General features: G+C 52.7%; 1 protein-coding gene across 4 annotated transcripts in view; it reads left to right on the top strand.

Moving 5' to 3' along the window:
- The first annotated feature begins 1,018 nt into the window (after positions 1-1,018).
- Positions 1,019-17,908, top strand: part of MICALL1 (MICAL like 1) — a 22,522-nt gene continuing 5,632 nt past the window's right edge. For 2 of the 4 annotated variants that reach the window (XM_086753128.1, XM_086753120.1), the window contains exons 1-7: positions 2,609-2,791; positions 9,776-9,824; positions 11,709-11,850; positions 12,962-13,065; positions 13,773-13,909; positions 16,260-16,831; positions 17,350-17,413. In XM_086753128.1, coding sequence (XP_086609254.1) covers positions 2,646-2,791; positions 9,776-9,824; positions 11,709-11,850; positions 12,962-13,065; positions 13,773-13,909; positions 16,260-16,831; positions 17,350-17,413 — 1,214 coding nt within the window. In that variant the 5' untranslated portion in view covers positions 2,609-2,645. Of the gene's footprint in view, positions 2,175-2,608; positions 2,792-9,775; positions 9,825-11,708; positions 11,851-12,961; positions 13,066-13,772; positions 13,910-16,259; positions 16,832-17,349; positions 17,414-17,908 lie in introns of those variants that run through there. The other 2 variants (XM_086753136.1, XM_086753143.1) reach the window with 2 other exon arrangements.

The following is a 17,908-nucleotide window of genomic DNA, read 5'->3' as shown; positions in this document are numbered from 1 at the left end:
CCCTCTTTCCCCTCTCCTTTTGCTGTCTTTAAATAGTTTGATGTTTGAGTGGTAGAAACAGGTGCAAGAGAAAAACCTGCCTGTGTAATAGGACAGCTATACAAAGTGTGCTTCGTGTGTATTGTCTGCCTCTCTGTACCTCTCCCTGCCCTTCCTTTCCACTGAGAGAGGGGTCCTGGCAGTCCAGCTTGGCTTCCTAAGCAATTCTCTTTAGAAGTCAGGAATAATTAGCCTTTGTTGGATTATACACCATGTTTGAGTGAGTGTCAAGTTTCTAGTGTCCTAGATACTGCTCAGAAGTAAAATGTGTTTCCCACCACAGAGTCCTGTAACTCGGGCAGGCAGGGTACAGGCGGCACACAGTGAGATTAAATGGGCAGCTGCTGTTGGCCTTGTAGCTGCTGTCATTGATGTGCATGCCAAGAACTGACTGCCTCCCGTTCTGAAGGGTTTGGGGCAGCCATATCATTAATAAATGAAAGGACTAAGATGCTGCTGCATTGCAGCAGCCCACAGGAGCTGGGTTTGTACCAAGAAAATCCATTCCTTTTTATTTTTAGGGCTGTCGCTTTTGCTTGTGTGTGTTTACCAGCAGCAGCCCTGTGAGCATAGCTGTCAACAGCAACTCTCCTCCTACTTTCTTGTTATCTGAAGCCTAAATCTTTCCCAAAACATGTGCTAGGATAGATATGTTGTACAACAGGAGAACCTCTGGCAGAGCAGTATCTCCATGATCAATTCTAGTTCATAGCATAGCAAAGCCATCCAAGTGCTACTGGGATTTGGTCTGTTTTTAATCTGTGATTGGCATGTTGGAAATACAGACTTTTAATGCATATATGTATCATCTTAAATGCTCCAGCAGTTACAGGCTGTTCTCAGGTATGTGAGTAAGCTGCTGCTCGTGCTTGTGTCTGCCAGAGTGGCTTCCAGAGGATGCACAGAGCCCATCCGCCGGTCTGCCTGGCTCCACGCCTCGTCTGAGGGACCGCTGAAGGTTAACTGAGCGGGACTGGCACTTGGTGGAACAAAGCCAGGAAGAGCTTGCAGCTCTTCCACGGGGTGGAAAGATGGGCTCAGTGAGCCGCGGTGCCTGGCACTGCTTGCAGCTAGAGGAATGCAGGGTGTTCAGCAGCATCAACAGAGCCCCGCTGCTGCTGGAAAGGGAGGCGGGGTGGGTTTGTTAGAGCTCAAGCCTTGCCTGCTGCAGCAGGGTTTGGTTACTGGAAGTGTTCTCAGGCAGTTCTGGTCAAAATGGTTTTATCAGAGGGAACCACAGCACAGGGTTATCTACTCTGTGCCTCTGATGTGAAGTCGTGAAGGGAATGAGTGTGATTATGGAAAAGACATTTAAGAAAACATCCCCTGATCCTGCTGTCCCTTAGGATATGTCAGGAAGACGCTGTCAGGCAGGTCTGGGGGATCCTGAGCAGCCAGCTCCGTCCTTACAAAACCAAGACAATACTTCATTTCCTCTTTCTCTACATAGTAGCTCTTCCAATGATTTACATCGTAGCTTATTTCAGGCACTGAGGGGAGGGGGTTGCACAAACCATTCAGAGAGAATTTGGTTTTCACTTGTAACAGCTCTGGGGCCATGAAGCGACAGAATGAAACAGTGGAGTAGAAGAAGGAGGATGCTAAGCATGAGGTCTGACTGGAGAAAGAATATAGAGCCCATTAAAGAAGAAAAATTTTGAGAGAGGGAACTCTTACTGATTTGGGACTGCCAGCAATAAGCTCAACATCTGTGTGATGGATCAGTCTTCCACAGAGGTAGCTATTGCCCCCCTCTTTGCCTAATTGGAAGTGAAAAAAAAAAGGGTTAGCAAAATAAGGTGACATTTAATAGCGTGCTTTCTCCCTGCCCCTTGTCACACCATCACGCTAAGGATGCAAGCCAGCTCTCATGACAATCTATCTCCGCGGTGTCGTGGGTTCCTGAGATTGTATCGCACTCTTCCTCCACTTCTTCCAGGGCTTCCTGTGAAGTGCTGCCTGCAACTCCAAAAGTCCTTCTCTTCAAAGCCCTCCCTGGCCCTCTGCCTGCCCTGGGAGGCACCTGCATCCCACACGAACTCCGCTGCCTGATGTTTCCACGTCCTCCGCTGCCGCAGCTTTAGGCCCCCAGAACTCCTTCTGCCTCGAGCAGGATCCAGAACTGAGGTTGCCTGGTGGTTTTTTGTTTTTTTTGTTTGTTTGTTTGGGTTTTTTTTTTTTTGTTTTTTGTTTTTTTTTTTCTTTAGCTGAAGTTAAACTTGAGTTCATTCCCAACTATTCTCAGCTCCTGCTTGCAGTCCTCACCCTTCCTTCAGGGACGGAGCCGGGGCGGGGGGAAACAGGCTGCAACTTTTGTTTTGGGCTTTTTGCTGAGAATTCAGCCTTCCCTGGCTTGGGGAGAGCCATGGGGCCGGGCGGGGGGAAGCAGAAAGCCCTGGGGCCTGACCCGTTCTCTCCCCTGTTTCCTACCTGCCCCGCCGGGGCTGCTCTGTCCCTCCCCGGGGACCTCGGGCTGCCCCGGGACCGGCAAGCCCCACCCCCTCACTGGAAGCAACGCCTCCAGGCTGGAGGCCACGCCCCCCCGGAAAGCTCAGCCCCGCCCCGGCCCTGGGCTCGCGGCGGCGGCAGTTGGAGCGGCAGCCCCGATGTCGGGCCCGCGGGGCGCCCTGCAAGCCTGGTGCCGCCGGCAGTGCGAGGGCTACCGCGGCGTGGAGATCCGCGACCTCAGCGCCTCCTTCCGCGACGGCCTGGCCTTCTGCGCCATCCTCCACCGGCACCGGCCCGACCTCCTGTGAGTGGCAGCGGCGGCGGCGGCGGCACAGGCCGCGCAGCACCGGCCTCGCCTCGGCCTCGCCCGCCGGACCGGCTGCCGCCGGGCCCGGCTCCGGCCTGCGGTCCGGTCGCTGGGGGCAGGAGGAAGGGTGGCAGCCCGGTGATGTGGGTTGCGGGGTGGGGCCGGGAGCCCCGTTTCTGTAAGGGTTGGGCCATCCGTGCCCCTTTGCAGCCCTCCCGGGGGGGCTGCCGAGAGGGGTGGGGGACTGGCAGGGAGCTGGGGGAGGTGAAGGCGCTGTAGGAAGCGGCTCCGGGCTGGCAGAGTCTCCCCGTGGACGTGGGGAAGTTCACAGGCAGAAAGCATAGCGGGGGCTCCTTGGCCTTCCAAAATAGTTGGGGTACCGGAATGAAGGATGCCACGTTTTGGTGAGCGACCTTCTGACCTGGGCTTGCAGACCCATTAAGGTCGGGGTTGGCAGGAATCGCATGGTTTAAGGCTGAAGAGAGCACAGAGATGGGCTAGGTCCCTAAACCCAGCTGGGAACAGTGCCTGTCAGGGAGGAGGCATGGTGCTGGCAGCTGGGCGTGGGGGTGTTTCACCCCTGCGAGAGGTGGGCATTCCCACTTCCCGAGAACCAGAGGCATGTCCGGCACCCAGACATTCCCAGCTGCCAGAGGCAGCCACTCTGAAACATGGAGAGCCCTGGACCAGGTCACTTCTCATGTTTGCTTCCAGCTTGTTTTTTGTGGGTGCCACACTGAAAGCAGGAGGCAGCAAATACCATCAGGGATATCGAGCCTTGCAAATGGCTTGGAGTTGAGCTTCCTCCATCAGCCTCCCTTTTGCAGGCTTGCTCTGAGAGGGAATGTGAGTTTCAAGGGGCAGCTGGTGAGTTTGGGATTGCTTCGGGGCACGGTGTCAGGCTGGAGAAACTGGCTGAGCTGCTGGAAAGAATCTGCCCCGACCTGCCACAGTAATCTTGCGTGCTGCAGCGCTGCTGGCAATCCACCTCCCATCTGCTCTGATCTTTGGTGGCCCTTGCGATGTAGGTAGGCATCGCCCCACCTTGCCGTGCCTCCAGCATGCACGCGCTCCCTGCCTGTCAGCAAAGCCCAGCGGTGTGTCACCTGTCACGTTCTGCTCTGAGACTGCTGAGTCTTCCTCTGAGGCTGCCTGAATTGACCAAATCTTCTCTGACCTGGCCTCAGGATAGCCTTTTGTCCTAACAGCAATCTCTAGCAGGCAGAGGGTTGACAGTGGCTCCACTGTGGAGCTGCAGTGTCCATGAGAGGGCAAAACAGGCCTGTGTTCTTACAAGCAGAAGCTGAACAGGTAGGCTAGAAACTGAACTGCTGCCTGCTGTGTTTCAGGTGGCTGCCACAAAACCCTCAGTGTGGCATTCGGGAACCACCGAGAGCCAAGATGTACGGTGGCTTTGCATCGCTGTGGGTCTTGAGGGAGCTATGTGGTCTTGTGTGCGAGCAGCTCCTGGGTGGTATGGCTCGCTCTGATCAGCTAGGATAGAGCCTCTGAAAACACTCCCAGTCGCAAGGCTGGTGGAGGGGAAGAAGCAAGTTAAGGACAGGAACACTTGCAATTACTTTGTTTCTGAAATTTTAATTATTTTTTTTTTTTTTTTGTAAGTGGCACGGTAACTGGGAACTGAAGAGCAGAGGCTCAGCAAAAGCTTACGATAAACACCACTAAAACCACCTGACACTTTCCCATTAACCATATTCACCATCCCATTAGGCAGCAGCCGCTGCTCTTAAGTTCTCAGTGGGCTTAAATCTGCTCCTGGCAGATGTCCTTACTAAATGCTTCACAGGTCTGTGAATGCTGCACAAGCTGTGTTGCAGAGACAAAGCCCAGGGCCTTACAAGGACATGGCATGTTGTAGAAGGATTTTCAGAGAGTGGTCAGGAGAGTAGCATCATTTCATCTGATTCCAGCTTCTTCAGCCTGTCCCGATTTGGTAGTGGGAAGATTGGATCAGAGGCAGTAAATCTCCTGACGGCAGAGGAAAAGTGGTTGCCCTTCTTTTCTTCTAAAGTGCTTTCAGTCAGCCCGGTAATGGGACTTGGCAGGGATCTGCGAGTACGTTTCTGGCCTTGCGTGATCTTCCTTTGTGCGGGGCTCTCCTGGCCTGCATGAGACATCCGCGCTGCTCCCCAAAGGCTGAAGTTCCTCTGTACTCAGCTGCTTCCCCGCTTCCCGCTGGCTTCCCCTTGGGTCGCAGAGGGGAGGAACGAGCACATCCGTAGAAGAACTGAGCTGGAGCTCTCTTCTCTGCCTGTGTGGCACTGCTCCTCTGGGCTTTCTTTTGCTGCTGTGGTGGCTGTTGGTCTGTCCTAATTGTCTGATCCTGCCCAGACTCCCCCCTGTTGCATTGCTGTGCTGGTATGTGATGCACTAGGGAAGAGGCTGTTGTGAAAGGCCGTATGGGTAAGAGAGGCTGAGGACAGTTTTCCACATGACCCCTGATTTGAACAGAATTGTCTTGGGATAAGGCAGGTGGCATCAGAGGGATGCTCCCCTGGAGAGCTTTGGAATAGCTCCTGGAAACGCTAGACGTTTGGGGTTTTTTTTGACACAAGTAAACTGAAAGTCCTCAGTGTCTACTGAATCTGGATGAAGGTACCTTGAACTGACCACCAAGGATGAGGGTCATACCTGTGGGACCTGTGTGTTGAACCATGAAGCTGAAAGTCCCTGACTCTAGCTCCGCTACTGGACACATCTCGCTTGGTTTCACTGCCTCTCTCTCCCAGTCTGGGAAATGGGAAACCTGGGTTTAGCCTCTGACTGCACTGCTGGCTGTGTGATCTCGAAGCGGGACATTTAATCTCTTCTTTTCCCTTGTTGGTTAAGCTGGAGGCATCCAGGACAACTTGACAGTGGACTGTGGGGATTAAAGAGTTTGTTTGCTCAGTGCTCTAGAAATCTAAAGCATGAAATTAGTGTTTACAAGGCATTTGCTGCAGCTTAGTGAAGCAAAAAGCATCTTTCAGCATTCCAAGCTGTGCAGCCTCCCCAGAGCTCAGGGGAGGTTCTTCGCATTTGGGGGCATGAAGAATAAGAGAGCATGGCACGTGTCTTTTGAGTGCTGAGAGAGATGGAGGCTTGAGGAAAACAGCAGATGAGAGCTGTGCCTTAGAAACGCTGTTTTGTGTCCCTGGAGCTGTGGGTTTGGTTACAAGTGGGATCGCAAATCTCATTTGTTCCTTCCCATGTACTGTTTGCATTTCCCTGACAAGACCTGGAAAGCTGAAGGGCTTATTATGCTGCAGTGCCGTTAAAGTACTCATGATTTATATTTGAGGAATCCAGGAATTTGCTCTGGTTTTAGCTGTACAGCGCACCCTTCCCCCTTCCCTGGGTCTGCTGTGCTCCCTGGCAGCTGCCCTAAACCCCAGAGTGCTTAGTGGCTCTGTATGTATCTAATTAGGTGAGCGCTTGGGATGTTATTTGCCTGGAAATACTACTCGGGGATATGCTATGATGCTGGGGTTTGCTGAGTCAAGACAGTTGTTCAGCAGGGATAGCCAGAGTCTCGCCTCTTCTTACATCCAATCCCTTGGACCAGTGTGTTGTCAGGAGAGGAGCCTGAGTGGGGCTGGATGAAAGGCTGCTGAGATCAGGGCAAGGAAATAGTGTAATATAGAATCATAGAATGGTTTGGGTTGGAAGGAACCTTAAAGATCATCTAGTTCCAGCCCCCCTGCCATGGGCAGGGACACCTTCCAGTAGACCAGGTTGCTCAAAGCCTCATCCAGCCTGGCCTTGAACACTTCAGGGATGGGGCATCGACAACTTCTCTGGGCAACCTGTTCCAGTGCCTCACCACCCTCACAATAAAGAATTTCTTCCTGATATCTAATCTAAATCTACACTCTTTCAGTTTAAAACCATTACCCCTTGTCCTATCACTATGTGCCTTTTTCAAAAGTCCCTTCCCAGTTTTCTTGTAGGCCCCTTTTAGGTACTGGAAGGCCGCTATAAGGGTTCCCTGGAGCCTTCTCTTCTCCAGGCTGAAAAACCCCAGCTCTCTCAGCCTGTCTCTGTAGGTGAGAGGTGCCCCAGCCTTCTCATCGTCTTTGTTGCCCTCCTCTAAACTCCCTCCAAGAGGTCCATGTCCTTCTTATATTGGGGGCTCCAGAGCTGGACACAGTACTACCAGGTGGGGTCTCACAAGAGTGCAGTAGAGGGGGAGAATCACCTTCCTTGACCTGCTGGCCATGCTTCTTTTGATGCAGCCCAGGATGTGGTTGGCTTTCTGGGTTGAATCACACATTGCTGGCTCATGTTGAACTTCTCGTCCACCAGCACTCCCAAGTCCTTCTCCTCAGGGCTGGTCTCAATCCATTCTCCGCCCAGCCTGTATTTATGCTTGGGATTGCCCCAACTCATTTGCAGGACCTTGCACGTGGCCTTGTTAAACTTCATGAGGTTCACAGGGGCCCACCTCTCCAGCCTGTCAAGGTCCCTCTGGATGGCATCCCTTCCCTCCAGCGTGTTGACCGCACCACACAGCTTGGCGTCGTCAGCGAACTTGCTGGGGGTGATGTGCAGCCACATGTCACAGAGCTGCAAGATGGCAAGTTCTGGTCTTTCTGCAGAGGAGGCAGTTTGTAGAGAGGAAAGGGGTATGTCTGGGGTGACTTCCCCCATGCCTGAGGGGCCGTGTTCCTTGCACGTTGGTACAGGGAACGTACTCAGAGCTGCAGGGATGCCACGCGATAGCAGCATGTGGGAGTGCTCATGTCAGGAGTGCTGGAGCTCACCGTGGCCCTGCTAGGCATGTTTGGAGAGGGAGCTGGAAAATGCAGCAGAGAGGAAGTGAATAAACTATGATCCCTGGGGCCTCGTGCTGATGGACTTCAGTATCTCAGGTACAAACCGAGAGTCTGTAGTCCCACATTAGGGGAAAAAAATCTCCTATTCCCTTGTTGCTTGGTAGCCTCCCTTTTACCTCTTGAGCTTCACGTCCTCTCTGCTGACATCCACTTCCTGGTCAGATTTGCTTTGGTTTACTAAAATGGCTTTGGTTTGCTGGAGTAGAGTGGAATGGACATGATGGTTTGTCTGTCAAACGATACTCTCCCAGGCCAGGCCACGCCACCAAGGAGTCTTCGAGCTTCCAGCTGCACCACTCCCATATCCTGAAAGTGAGGGCTTTCAAAATGAAGGTCATGAATGTTTAGAGGGCAGTTGATATATCAACTCTGCTGTCATCACTTCTCCTGTGTTCCCAAGCTGGTCTTTTCTTTAAAAGGGAAAAAAAAATACAGCAAAGTTAAAAGAGTTCTCTAGGAAAAGACTAAGGGGAGAAGACATGTCCCAGTGGAAACTAGTTATAAATAAAAAAAAACGCACTAGTTTTCACATCAGAGTGACAGCTGTGGCTGAAGCCTTTTCTCACCAGCGTGTAGAGAGAGAAAAGTTGCGGTGTTTTGAACAGTCTGAGTTCAGTTTCAGAAGAGTGCTTAACGCAGAGCTGAACGTCCAGCCCATTTGCTGCATCTCCGCTGCATTTGCTCCCGCAGCAGTGAGCGGCTGCAGTCTCATCTATCTGAGAGGAAACGGCACCAGCAGCAGCCTCTTGCTTTTGAACGGAGGAAGTGTAATTTTATGGTGGCCCAGGCCGCTGGGAAAATCTTCCTGAGCTCATCACTGACTTCCTCTGCAGCATTTGGAAAAGCACACAAGGGGCTTCGAGAAGGGGCCGGTTGCCCTGCAGTGTGGTGGGTGTTACAGGAAAAGGCAATAAAATCCAGAGGGATATGGAGGAAGGGAGGGTCCCACAGCCCCTCTCTGCGGGCGCATGGCTGAGGATTTGCCCTCTTGCCCAATTCCTGCAGAGCACCTTTGGAGTGAGGGACACACTCCTCTCCTTTAATCTGAATTGTCTTTCTGGGTTGGTCTCCCAAGCTTTGGCACCTCTCTCTGAGCAACTGGAGTGGCTTCACCTGACCCTAAACCTCTCTGAGTTGTGTCCTCCTCTGTGAATTCAGCCTGCAGGCACACCGAGCTGCTGCGTGAGGGTTTTTTTCGGTAGCAAAGCTGAGATCCTTGGCAGGAAGGGGCTGTAATCAGTTTAGCATGATGCTGTTTTCACACATTATACCCACGCGCACTTGCAAAAGGCATAACTAACTCCTTCCTGTATTTCTCCTCCTCTGTAGAAAACCTGCAGGCTGCTTTAACCCTCGACCCTCTGCTCCTCTGACGAAGGCAGCTAGTCATTCCCTGTGGCCGGGCTGATTCGATCCCCCAAAGTGATCCAGGGGAACAAGTGAAATGCCACAACGTGCCCAGATCGGGAACTGCTGGCGTTCCTCTCTGTGCCCTGAGCCCCTTGCGTTCAGCAAGCTGCTTCACTATAAAGGCTGCAGCTAAGGATAGTTTGCTGTGTACTGCGAGTGTCAGGAGGCAAGCGAGGACAGAAGTGCAGTTTAAGACTTTCTGAGTCACCCGAGATTGTGGAGTGACCTCGAATCCCGTAAGGTGGTGCAGGGAGGTTTGTCAAAGGACTCTCGCAGGCAGAGGAGATCTAGCACAGGTAGCTTGCTCTCTTGAGGTGAGGGACCTGCTTCCCCATTCTCCTCCTGCTGTTGTGCTAATGGCCTGGGAGGGGCAAGTTCGGGGTGATGTTATACACCCTTCGATGCAGCGGTGTGCTGTGCTAATCAGAACGTGGTGCTGGTGTTTCTGCAGCCTTTAATTGCGAGGGCAGAAGCAGTGGGTAACGAGAGACAAGAACAACATTTTAATTTCCTGGTCACCACCCATTTGGGACTTGCTTTCTTTTTTTAATCACAATTTCCCCTTGGTTTCTTTGTCTCTTTATGACTTGAAATCTGCTTCGCCAAGGTTTTGTTTATCTAGGGACTTATGTGTTAAGTTGTTGTAAGGTTGGCTGTCCTGAGAACCTGCATGTAGTGGCATTGGTGCACTTTTCTTCTGTACTTCATAGGGCTTTTTTGTGCTTTCTTGTTTCAGAGACTTTGATTCTCTCTCCAAGGATGATGTCTACGAGAACAACCGCCTGGTAAGTCTCCATTATTCAGTGCACAGAAGGAAGAAGGGACATGGGAATGACTTCACAGAGGTCCTGTAGTCTGGGAGGACTTTGTGACGATGGTGAGGGTGTAAGAAAAATCAGTGTTTGTAAGTAACAGGCAGGAGCTTCTCTGGAAACATAAAGGAATCTGAAACATCAGCTTCCAGCCTGTGCTGGAGAGAAGATAAGATGGATATCCTGATAGTTGCCAAGACAACATCTCAGGTGAAGATTAAAGTGGTGCAACATCTTGACCTCAGCCATTCTAGACTTGCAGGCAATTGAAGCAAGACGTTAGTTTTCCTCCAGGCATAAACAGAGAGGAAGGTCATGCTGGACCTAGGCTGTCCTGCAATGTTCCCTTCCTGCTTGGGACAGCTGGAGCCAACAGCAGAAGCAGGCTGTGGGGAATGGGGAGTTGGCCAACCCTGGGGGCTATGGGTAGGACAGAGCAGCAGTAGCCTTGTTGGGTTTTTTTGCTGAGAGAAGACCTAATTGCTGCAGGCTCCATCTGAGAGTCTGTGGAGAGATACAACCTTCCCAAGGTGACTTTAGCTAGGCCATTTGGGTTTTCAGGATTAGGGCTCTCCAGGTGGGTCCTGGCCACACCGTTTCCTAGACCAGTTGTCCCCTTTCAGCCATTAGCAGCTATCTTTTCCTATTCAAGAGTCACGCAACAGGTTTCTTGTCTATTAGTGACCCCTAAGCTGGGGTCTCTCCTTGCTCCCTGCTGCTTGCAACCTTGTGCTCAGCAAGGCTCAGTCCAGAGAACGTGCGTAAAGCCAGGCTGAGCAGAGCTGGGTGTCCACAGAGGGCATTTTACAGCCCCAGTTACTGCAAATATCCGTTTTCATTTATCTCTGTGTTCCCTTTCTTTAGATCCTACACCCTGCACGGCATCTTGTGCCCCAGAAACCAGGCACTTCCAGTCTTTACCCACACCCTGCACCTGATACCTCTCCATTCAGTGTGCACACCACTCTCATCTCCTCCTGATTCACTTTCTCTTTGATCCCTGCTGTACTCTTGCATCTCCCCTCCCTTGCAGATAAATGTGGGTACACTGCCCTTGGCACAACAGTGGGGTGGCCAGCGTATGGCCAGTAATCCACATACACCGCTAAGTGGGAAGCTCTCAAACAGCTATTTTGCTCCTTCGCTCCTTCCTTTCAAGTAGCAGTGAATGCAATTGTAGGAGCTATGTGCTTCTTATCACAATGTCCTTGTCGTTTCTGCTCACTGAGACACAGAAAAATGCTGAAGTGGCTTGTGCCTGGCAGGCTGCTGGCTGTTGAGCCGGGACGGCTGTATTAACTGTTGAAGGGGAAGATGCGGCACCCTAGAGCATGAAAAGATGGGCAGAGTCGGTGTTTCTGTGGAGTGAGCATTTGGGGTGGCCAGGGACACTGCTCAGTAGAGTTGGTGTTTGGCTGTGTCTCTGGAAGTATCTGCCAGCCCTAGGCCCTTCATGATGCCAGCCAAGGCTCTGCCCAGCTCTTGCATGAGGGCACTGGTGGTGTGCCTGTTTCATATCTTGAATAAACACTGTTTTTTTTTTTTCCAATGAAAACTGAGGTCTCCTGAGAGTTACCCTCCCTGTCCCAGTGCAGCAGCCAAATGCCAGGGCCGCTCAGGTGGGAGCTGCAAGGGCAGCTGAAGTGACTTGGAGGAAGGGGTAGCTGCAGCAACTTGTTCCCTTGCTTCTGATGCCACCTTTCCAGTCAAGTGGCGTGTCTGGGAGCCTCTGTCCATCAGGGATGCCATAGGCTTACTACTTAACCTTCCCCAGGGTCCTTTCAACTTTACTTCTGTGTTATTTTTCAGAGAGCATCAGTTTTCTCTCCTTAATGCCTCTCTCTGCTGTCCCTGCAGGCCTTTGAATTGGCAGAGCGGGAGCTGGGCATCCCAGCCCTGCTAGATCCCAATGACATGGTCTCCATGAAAGTCCCCGACTGCCTCAGCATCATGACTTACGTGTCTCAGTATTACAACCATTTCAACAACCCCAGCCAAGGTGAGTGTCTTCCCACCCCTCTGGCTTCCAGTTTGCCCCCACTTGAGTACAGAAAACCCAGAGTTACCTTGTTTTTCGTCCTTCCTATGGCAAATGGGAGCCATGTGTGTTTGTGGGGAAGGGGAGAGGAGCTGGTAGTACCTGCCTCTCCTGGATCTTGCTGGTGCCAGTGAGGAAGGCCTGGAACAGAGAGTGGAGTAGGGCGAGGTTTCACAAGAGGTGGGAAGTGATTTAACAGCCCAGACTGTGGAAAGAGGAACGCCTTTCTCCTGCCTCTGTGCTGCATTCCTGCCAGTTGGGTTGGGCCACCACCCCTGGTGCTCATCAGACTCCTTTGAGATCTGCTTTAACCCACTAAAATGGGAGAAAGCTAGATAGACAGCCCGCCTACCGCAGCTAATTTTTATCACATCGAGAAGTGTAAAGCGACTGGAGGACAGAGGGAGGAGGGCCAGGGTGGAGTGTCTCAAATCAGCTCATCTATCTTTGCAACTGCAACCTGAGCTGAGTGCTGCTCTAAGACAGCTCTGCTAAGGCATCCCTCCTGGGTGGAGATGAGGGCTCCAGGTCTCCTCTGCTCCACTGTCTAGCCACAACATCCGATAAATCTCTTCCACGTGCGTATGCTTCTCCAGGGATGCTGGCCTCCCAGCCAAGGACTCCCACTGGGGACCGGTGTGTGAGTGCCAGCCCTGACGGGCAAGGGTTGCTTCACAAACCTGCTGACAGCCAGGAAGCTCTGGGGCCCAGTGGGTCACAACAATACATCAGCAGCTGCCCGGAGTGCTCTGGGCTTTAAGAGTTGCTTAGGGAGTTGGCTACAAGGCAAGCCAAGTAGCATTGGATGCGTAAATCAAGTCACAGTGAGAGGCTGGTGTCCCTGGGCCACAGAAGGGGATCCACAGCAGGGCCTCACAGCTGACCCATTATTAGATTGTGTTTGTCTCTTTCACTTAAAATAGGCACTGAAGTGTCAGGAGCGGCAAGTCCCATCCTATGTCACAAGGCTAGATGACTTTTTTTTTTTTTTTTTCCCCTCCCCTTCCCCCACATGGGTGGTGTGAGTCACTGCTTCTCTCAGTGCCTGACCCTCCTTGCCTTCTGCCTCCAGCCAGAGTCCCTCCGCCTATGAAGCGCCCAGCTGCTGCCTCCTCACCTCCTCTCCTGTCCCACAAAAAGCCCGTGGCTGCGGCTGAGAGTCCCCCGGCACCACAGGTACCAAATTTCTTGATTCAAAGGCAGCCTGAGGCAGTGGTGCTCCCTGTGCTGCGAGTGAGGAGACGGGAGAGAGCCCATCGCAGTGGGATGGATCTTTGCAAGGGGCTACCCGTGTATTTTGGGGTGAGAGGGGTGTTTGGGATTTTGGGGGACCAAGCTGAGAGAGTGATTTCTCTCTAGGAGTCTGTGGACTGAAATTTGTCTGTGGCACACAAGAGGTTGTGTGAGCTGGTGCCGGACGGTTCCTTGAGCCCCCCAGGGTGCAAGCACCCTCTTCCTATGGGAGGATAATCCTGTAGAGGAGGAAAGAGCAGGAATGTAGGATTAGAAGAGCAGAAAATAAAATTTTTCTTTCTTGGCCCTTTATTTCAGGTTTTAGCAGATGCCTGGGATGGCACATTTTCCAAAGAGAGAGTGTTCCTCTTTCAGGTCCCTGCTGCCTGGGGTTTAGATTAGTCCCTTCCACAGCCCTTCAGCCCTAGATAGGGGCAAGGCACTTTTTGGGTTGGCCCTTTCTAATCTGGGAAGAGGCAGCCTGCCTGTGCCTGAACTCGAGGGCAGCTGTTCTGTGCGTTGTCAGACCCTGAGGTCAGCCCCTGAGCTGTGCTATGAGCCTTGCACAGAGAGCAGCTGCTCTGGAGGAGCCGTGGGCTGGGGAGCAGCTCATGGCCCCTATCCTGAGCTCCTCTTGCATTGTATCTCAGGACGATGCCCCCTCAGACCCGTTGGAGCAGTCCCAGCGCACCATGCTTAGCAGTACCTGCGCAGCCTGCCAGCAGCACGTCCATCTGGTCCAGCGCTACCTGGCTGAGGGCAAGCTCTACCACCGTCAGTGCTTTAGGTATGTCATGGCCAGGCCAGGTGGGCGGCCTCTCTCCTCGGCAAACTGGGGGTCTGTGGCCAGCTGCACCCTGTCTTTGTATGTCCGTGTCCTTGAGCAACATGCAGTATCAATGACAGTCGATGAAATGATACTGAAGAGGGTCCCTTTGCCTGCCAGCCCCCTGTCCCAGAGGTCTGGCTGCCCCTTGTGTCCAGCCCTGTGCTGCTTGCTTCCCCTGCTCCCTGCCTCCCTTGCTCTCTTGCGGTTTCCCACTTCACTGGCTTGGGATCCCAAGTGTGCTTCTCCCACTACCATAAATCAGGATGCTCTGCCTCTTTACCACCTGCCTACCCAGAACCCCCACCACCTCCACCTTCCAATGAGATCTAAGCCAGGACATCATCAGCCACATCTCCTTCCACCTACACTCCACATCTTCAACTGGATATACAGGCTCCCGCGCTGCCTGCGGTAGTGCTGCGCTCTCAGGGGAGCATGTGGAGAGCTGCAGACTTACCAAACTGAGGAATGAGGGATTAGACGTCAGTAGCTCTGTGGTTTCTCCCTGGGTGCAGGTCCTTACCTGCAGCACCTGTGAAGTCATTTCTCTTTGCTTTCCTTGCTCTGATGATGAAGGGATGAGATCTCTTCTGTGAGCCACAGGACAAGAGCTGGCAAGCGGGCAGCTGGCATCTGTAGACAGAAATATTGAGACACTGGGAAGACAGAGGAGGCCTCATTCACCTGTATAAACAGTTCCTGCCTCAGCCAGCCAGGGATGTGTCATAGAAACAGTGTTGCAGGAGGGGAGCTGAGCTTCCCATCGGCAGCTGGGGCAAAAGCAGGAGCTTTCGGGTGCAGGTGCAGCATTGTTCATGAGCCAGGAATAGGAGAGGTGCTGTGTCTGCTTTGGCACAGTTCATGGCCCTTCAAACTGAGCAGTGAGATCCCTGTAATTTTATTAATTTTATCCCAAGCATTTTGCCTCCTTATGCCTTTCTTGTTTATCCCCGCCCATCCCCACCGCTGATTCATGGATGCTATTTGGTCAGGAACATCCTGTCATCCTGTGGCAGCATCTTCTGTGGGTTGATGCAGATAAAACCAGAACAAACCTCTTTCTCCTCTTGTTCAAACTTTTCACCTCTTCATTTCATCATACCCGTTTTCTCTAGAGCCCCTGCATCCTCACACTTCTGCTCTGCATTTCAAAGGAAATCCCAGTCAACTGGACACCCAGAACAGAATTCCTCAGCAGGATTATCTGCTTGCAGTGTAGGGCAGCCAGCTACTGCGAGTGCCAGGTATTCAGACAAGAAGAAACAAGTTTGGTTTTCATGGGAATGCTTGATCAGCCCCTTGCCCTTGGCTGTCTTCTGTGTATGCTCTCCGCCTCCCTTTGCAGGTGGAAAAGGGCTGACTGGGTTCCCAGTGCTGCATATTATGCTTGTGCCTGGAGGGCTTCACTGGGGAGGATTCAAAGGCTCAGTGGGGAAGGAGTGGATGATCCAAGGAGGTGTGATCCAAGAGAATGAAGGATGAGAAGGCTGTTAGCTCAGTTTCAATAGGCAAGGCAGGGTGTAAGAACTTTACTGCGTTGTTCCCTCATCTTTCCAGCTGAATGCCATGACCCTGGTGTGGAGGCCATAGTCAGCACCAGTGAGAGTGAGCATGAGACCAGGCTATGCTTGTATGCTGCTGCTTCTGACTACTCTTCAAGCCTCCAGTGTAGGGAATTTCTGAGTTGGAAGTGGTGTCATTTTATTTACTACTCAGTTTGAAGAGTTTTGTTTTACATTTTTCCTTCCACAAATGTATCTGACGGTCCTTTAACCCGCCTGGACCCTGGGCCCCCGCAAGGCAGCCTGTAGACTCCCTGTGCCAGTCCTGAACCAGCTGCTCCCTAATTCCAGTTGATACTCCCTGTTTTTTACGTCTGTGAGTGACTGATCTTTCTCCCCCTCCCAGGGCCACCTCTGATCTTGTAGGTCTCTCTCCTGTCCCCCACCAGCTGCAGCTTTTCCAGGAAAACTGTTGGTTTCTACTTTTCCAGGTCTGGATACCATGCCGTATCCCAGTACCAACTGTTGCCCTTCCATATCTATTAAATCCTTTCCAAGTTGAAGGAGGAACCCAAATGCATGCAGTATTTGAGTTGTGAACTCCCCATGGGTTCACGCAGTGGTCTGGTGACGTTTCTCTGTTCTTCTCCTTTCCTGAATGACTTCCCCATGACTGCCCTAGGATTCAGTAGCAGGCATGGGAACTAGCTCCACGGCCCTTCAATGATCTCCCAGGTGGTGCCTTGTCTTTCTTGAGGGTAGGATGGTGTTCCTCATCTCACAGGGCTCTCCCTTCTCGTTGACAGGTGTAAGGAGTGCTCCAGCACGCTGCTCCCAGGGTCGTACAAGCCCGGGTCAGAGGCAGGGACTTTTGTCTGCACGCAGCATCGTGGTAAATTGGCCTTGAGTGGGAAGGCAGAGAGGAGACCCAGTCCAGACCGATGGTCGCCAGAGCTAAAAACTGAAACTGAGGCTGGCAGTGTGGGTGAGAACCCCCTCCCCACAGGAGCAGAGGTGGGGAAGGATGACCAAGACTCACTGGAGAGCACGGCAGAGACCCAGATGCCTGCAGAGGGGCTAGCGGAGAAGGACAGCACGCCCAGCAAAACAGAGACAGCGATGCCTCCTGCTCATGCAGGCAGCAGGGCGCCTGTCTCCCAAACTCCTCCCAGACCTCCCCTTCCCAGCAAGCCCACAGTGCTCACTCAGGACAAAGCCAGCTCACTGGATGGACGGCTCAGAGACACACGGCCTACTCCTGCCCCAAGAAGGGCCACTGATGCATCAGCCCTCCCCCCTCCGACCTCTCACCCTGTCCCCAGGCCCAGGTCCACTATCCAGGGCGAGGGCAGCGAGTGTGGACCTGGCATGGTGAACGGTAAGAGAGCGCAGTCATGACAGGGGTTACCCTCCACCTCCCCAGCAGCCGAAGTGGTTGGCTGCAGGCTGGATGAATTTCATTCCCTCTCTGCAGCGTGATGCCCTTCTGCCTCTGAATAAATCTCAGGCACCAAGCCTTTGATTGCCAGCCATCGCCGTAGCGGGGAGAGCAGCGCTAGGTTTCATGCCTGCCTGCTCCCTTCTGTTTCTCCAGAGCTCTCCAGGGAGTGCTGCCAGTATGGAGGAAAGGTGGCAGTGCTAGAGCAATTCACAGGTGTGGGGACAGAGGAGCGGGTTGGTTCTCCAGGTGCAGCTCTTGAGGTGGGGATGGAAAAGCAAAGGGGATGTTTGGGGTTGCTGGGCTGCACCGACTGTGGGAGAAGCATCATGAGGTCTTCAGAGAGTGGGAATAGCCAGCCTCCTATGGGGAGATGTGTAAGAGGAACCTTTTGTTGATTTAACCTCTTTCTTCGTGTCATTTTGGTGTTGTGACAGTCTGACCCTGTGTTTTTCTAGGTAGGGTACCTGAACCCAGCCCCCCTGTCCCAAAACCCCGAGGGAGACCCTGCTCCTCTGATCGGTACGTCCTTCTGTTCACAGATCACCTGCAAACCCCGTAGCAAGGTGGGGCTGTGGGAATGGCTCAGCTGGAGTCTCCTTTCCCACCTCCATCAGCATCTGCTCTTAGGAGGACGTAGGCTATGATCAGGTCCCTTCCCTTACCTAACAGGTGCCAGCCCAGCGCAGTCAGACTGACAGTGTTTGTCCATATCTCCCAGAGTCTTTGTCTTTTAGGGTCTGTAAAGAGTTTGGGGCCTTCAGAAGGGTGTTTCTGTGGCATGTGCAGACTGCTAAGTGCCTTCTGAAATGGCCGTGCTTCTGGGTGCTCGTGCCCTGTGGAGGGTTTGTCCCAGGAAAGGTCTAGTGCAGGAACACTATGAGTGCCTGGCTGCAACCTTTACACCTCCTGGGCTCTTACCCAGCAGCCTGCTGGTGTTGATTCATTCTTGCTTGCTCTTAGGACTGCTTGGCCTGCTTGTGCAACCTCTCATTCACTATGGCCAAGGAATGGGTG

This window comes from Chlamydotis macqueenii, chromosome 1, assembly GCF_036417535.1.
Source record: "Chlamydotis macqueenii isolate bChlMac1 chromosome 1, bChlMac1.mat, whole genome shotgun sequence".
Taxonomy (NCBI): domain Eukaryota; kingdom Metazoa; phylum Chordata; class Aves; order Otidiformes; family Otididae; genus Chlamydotis; species Chlamydotis macqueenii.
This window is presented reverse-complemented; position numbering and strand designations above follow the sequence as displayed.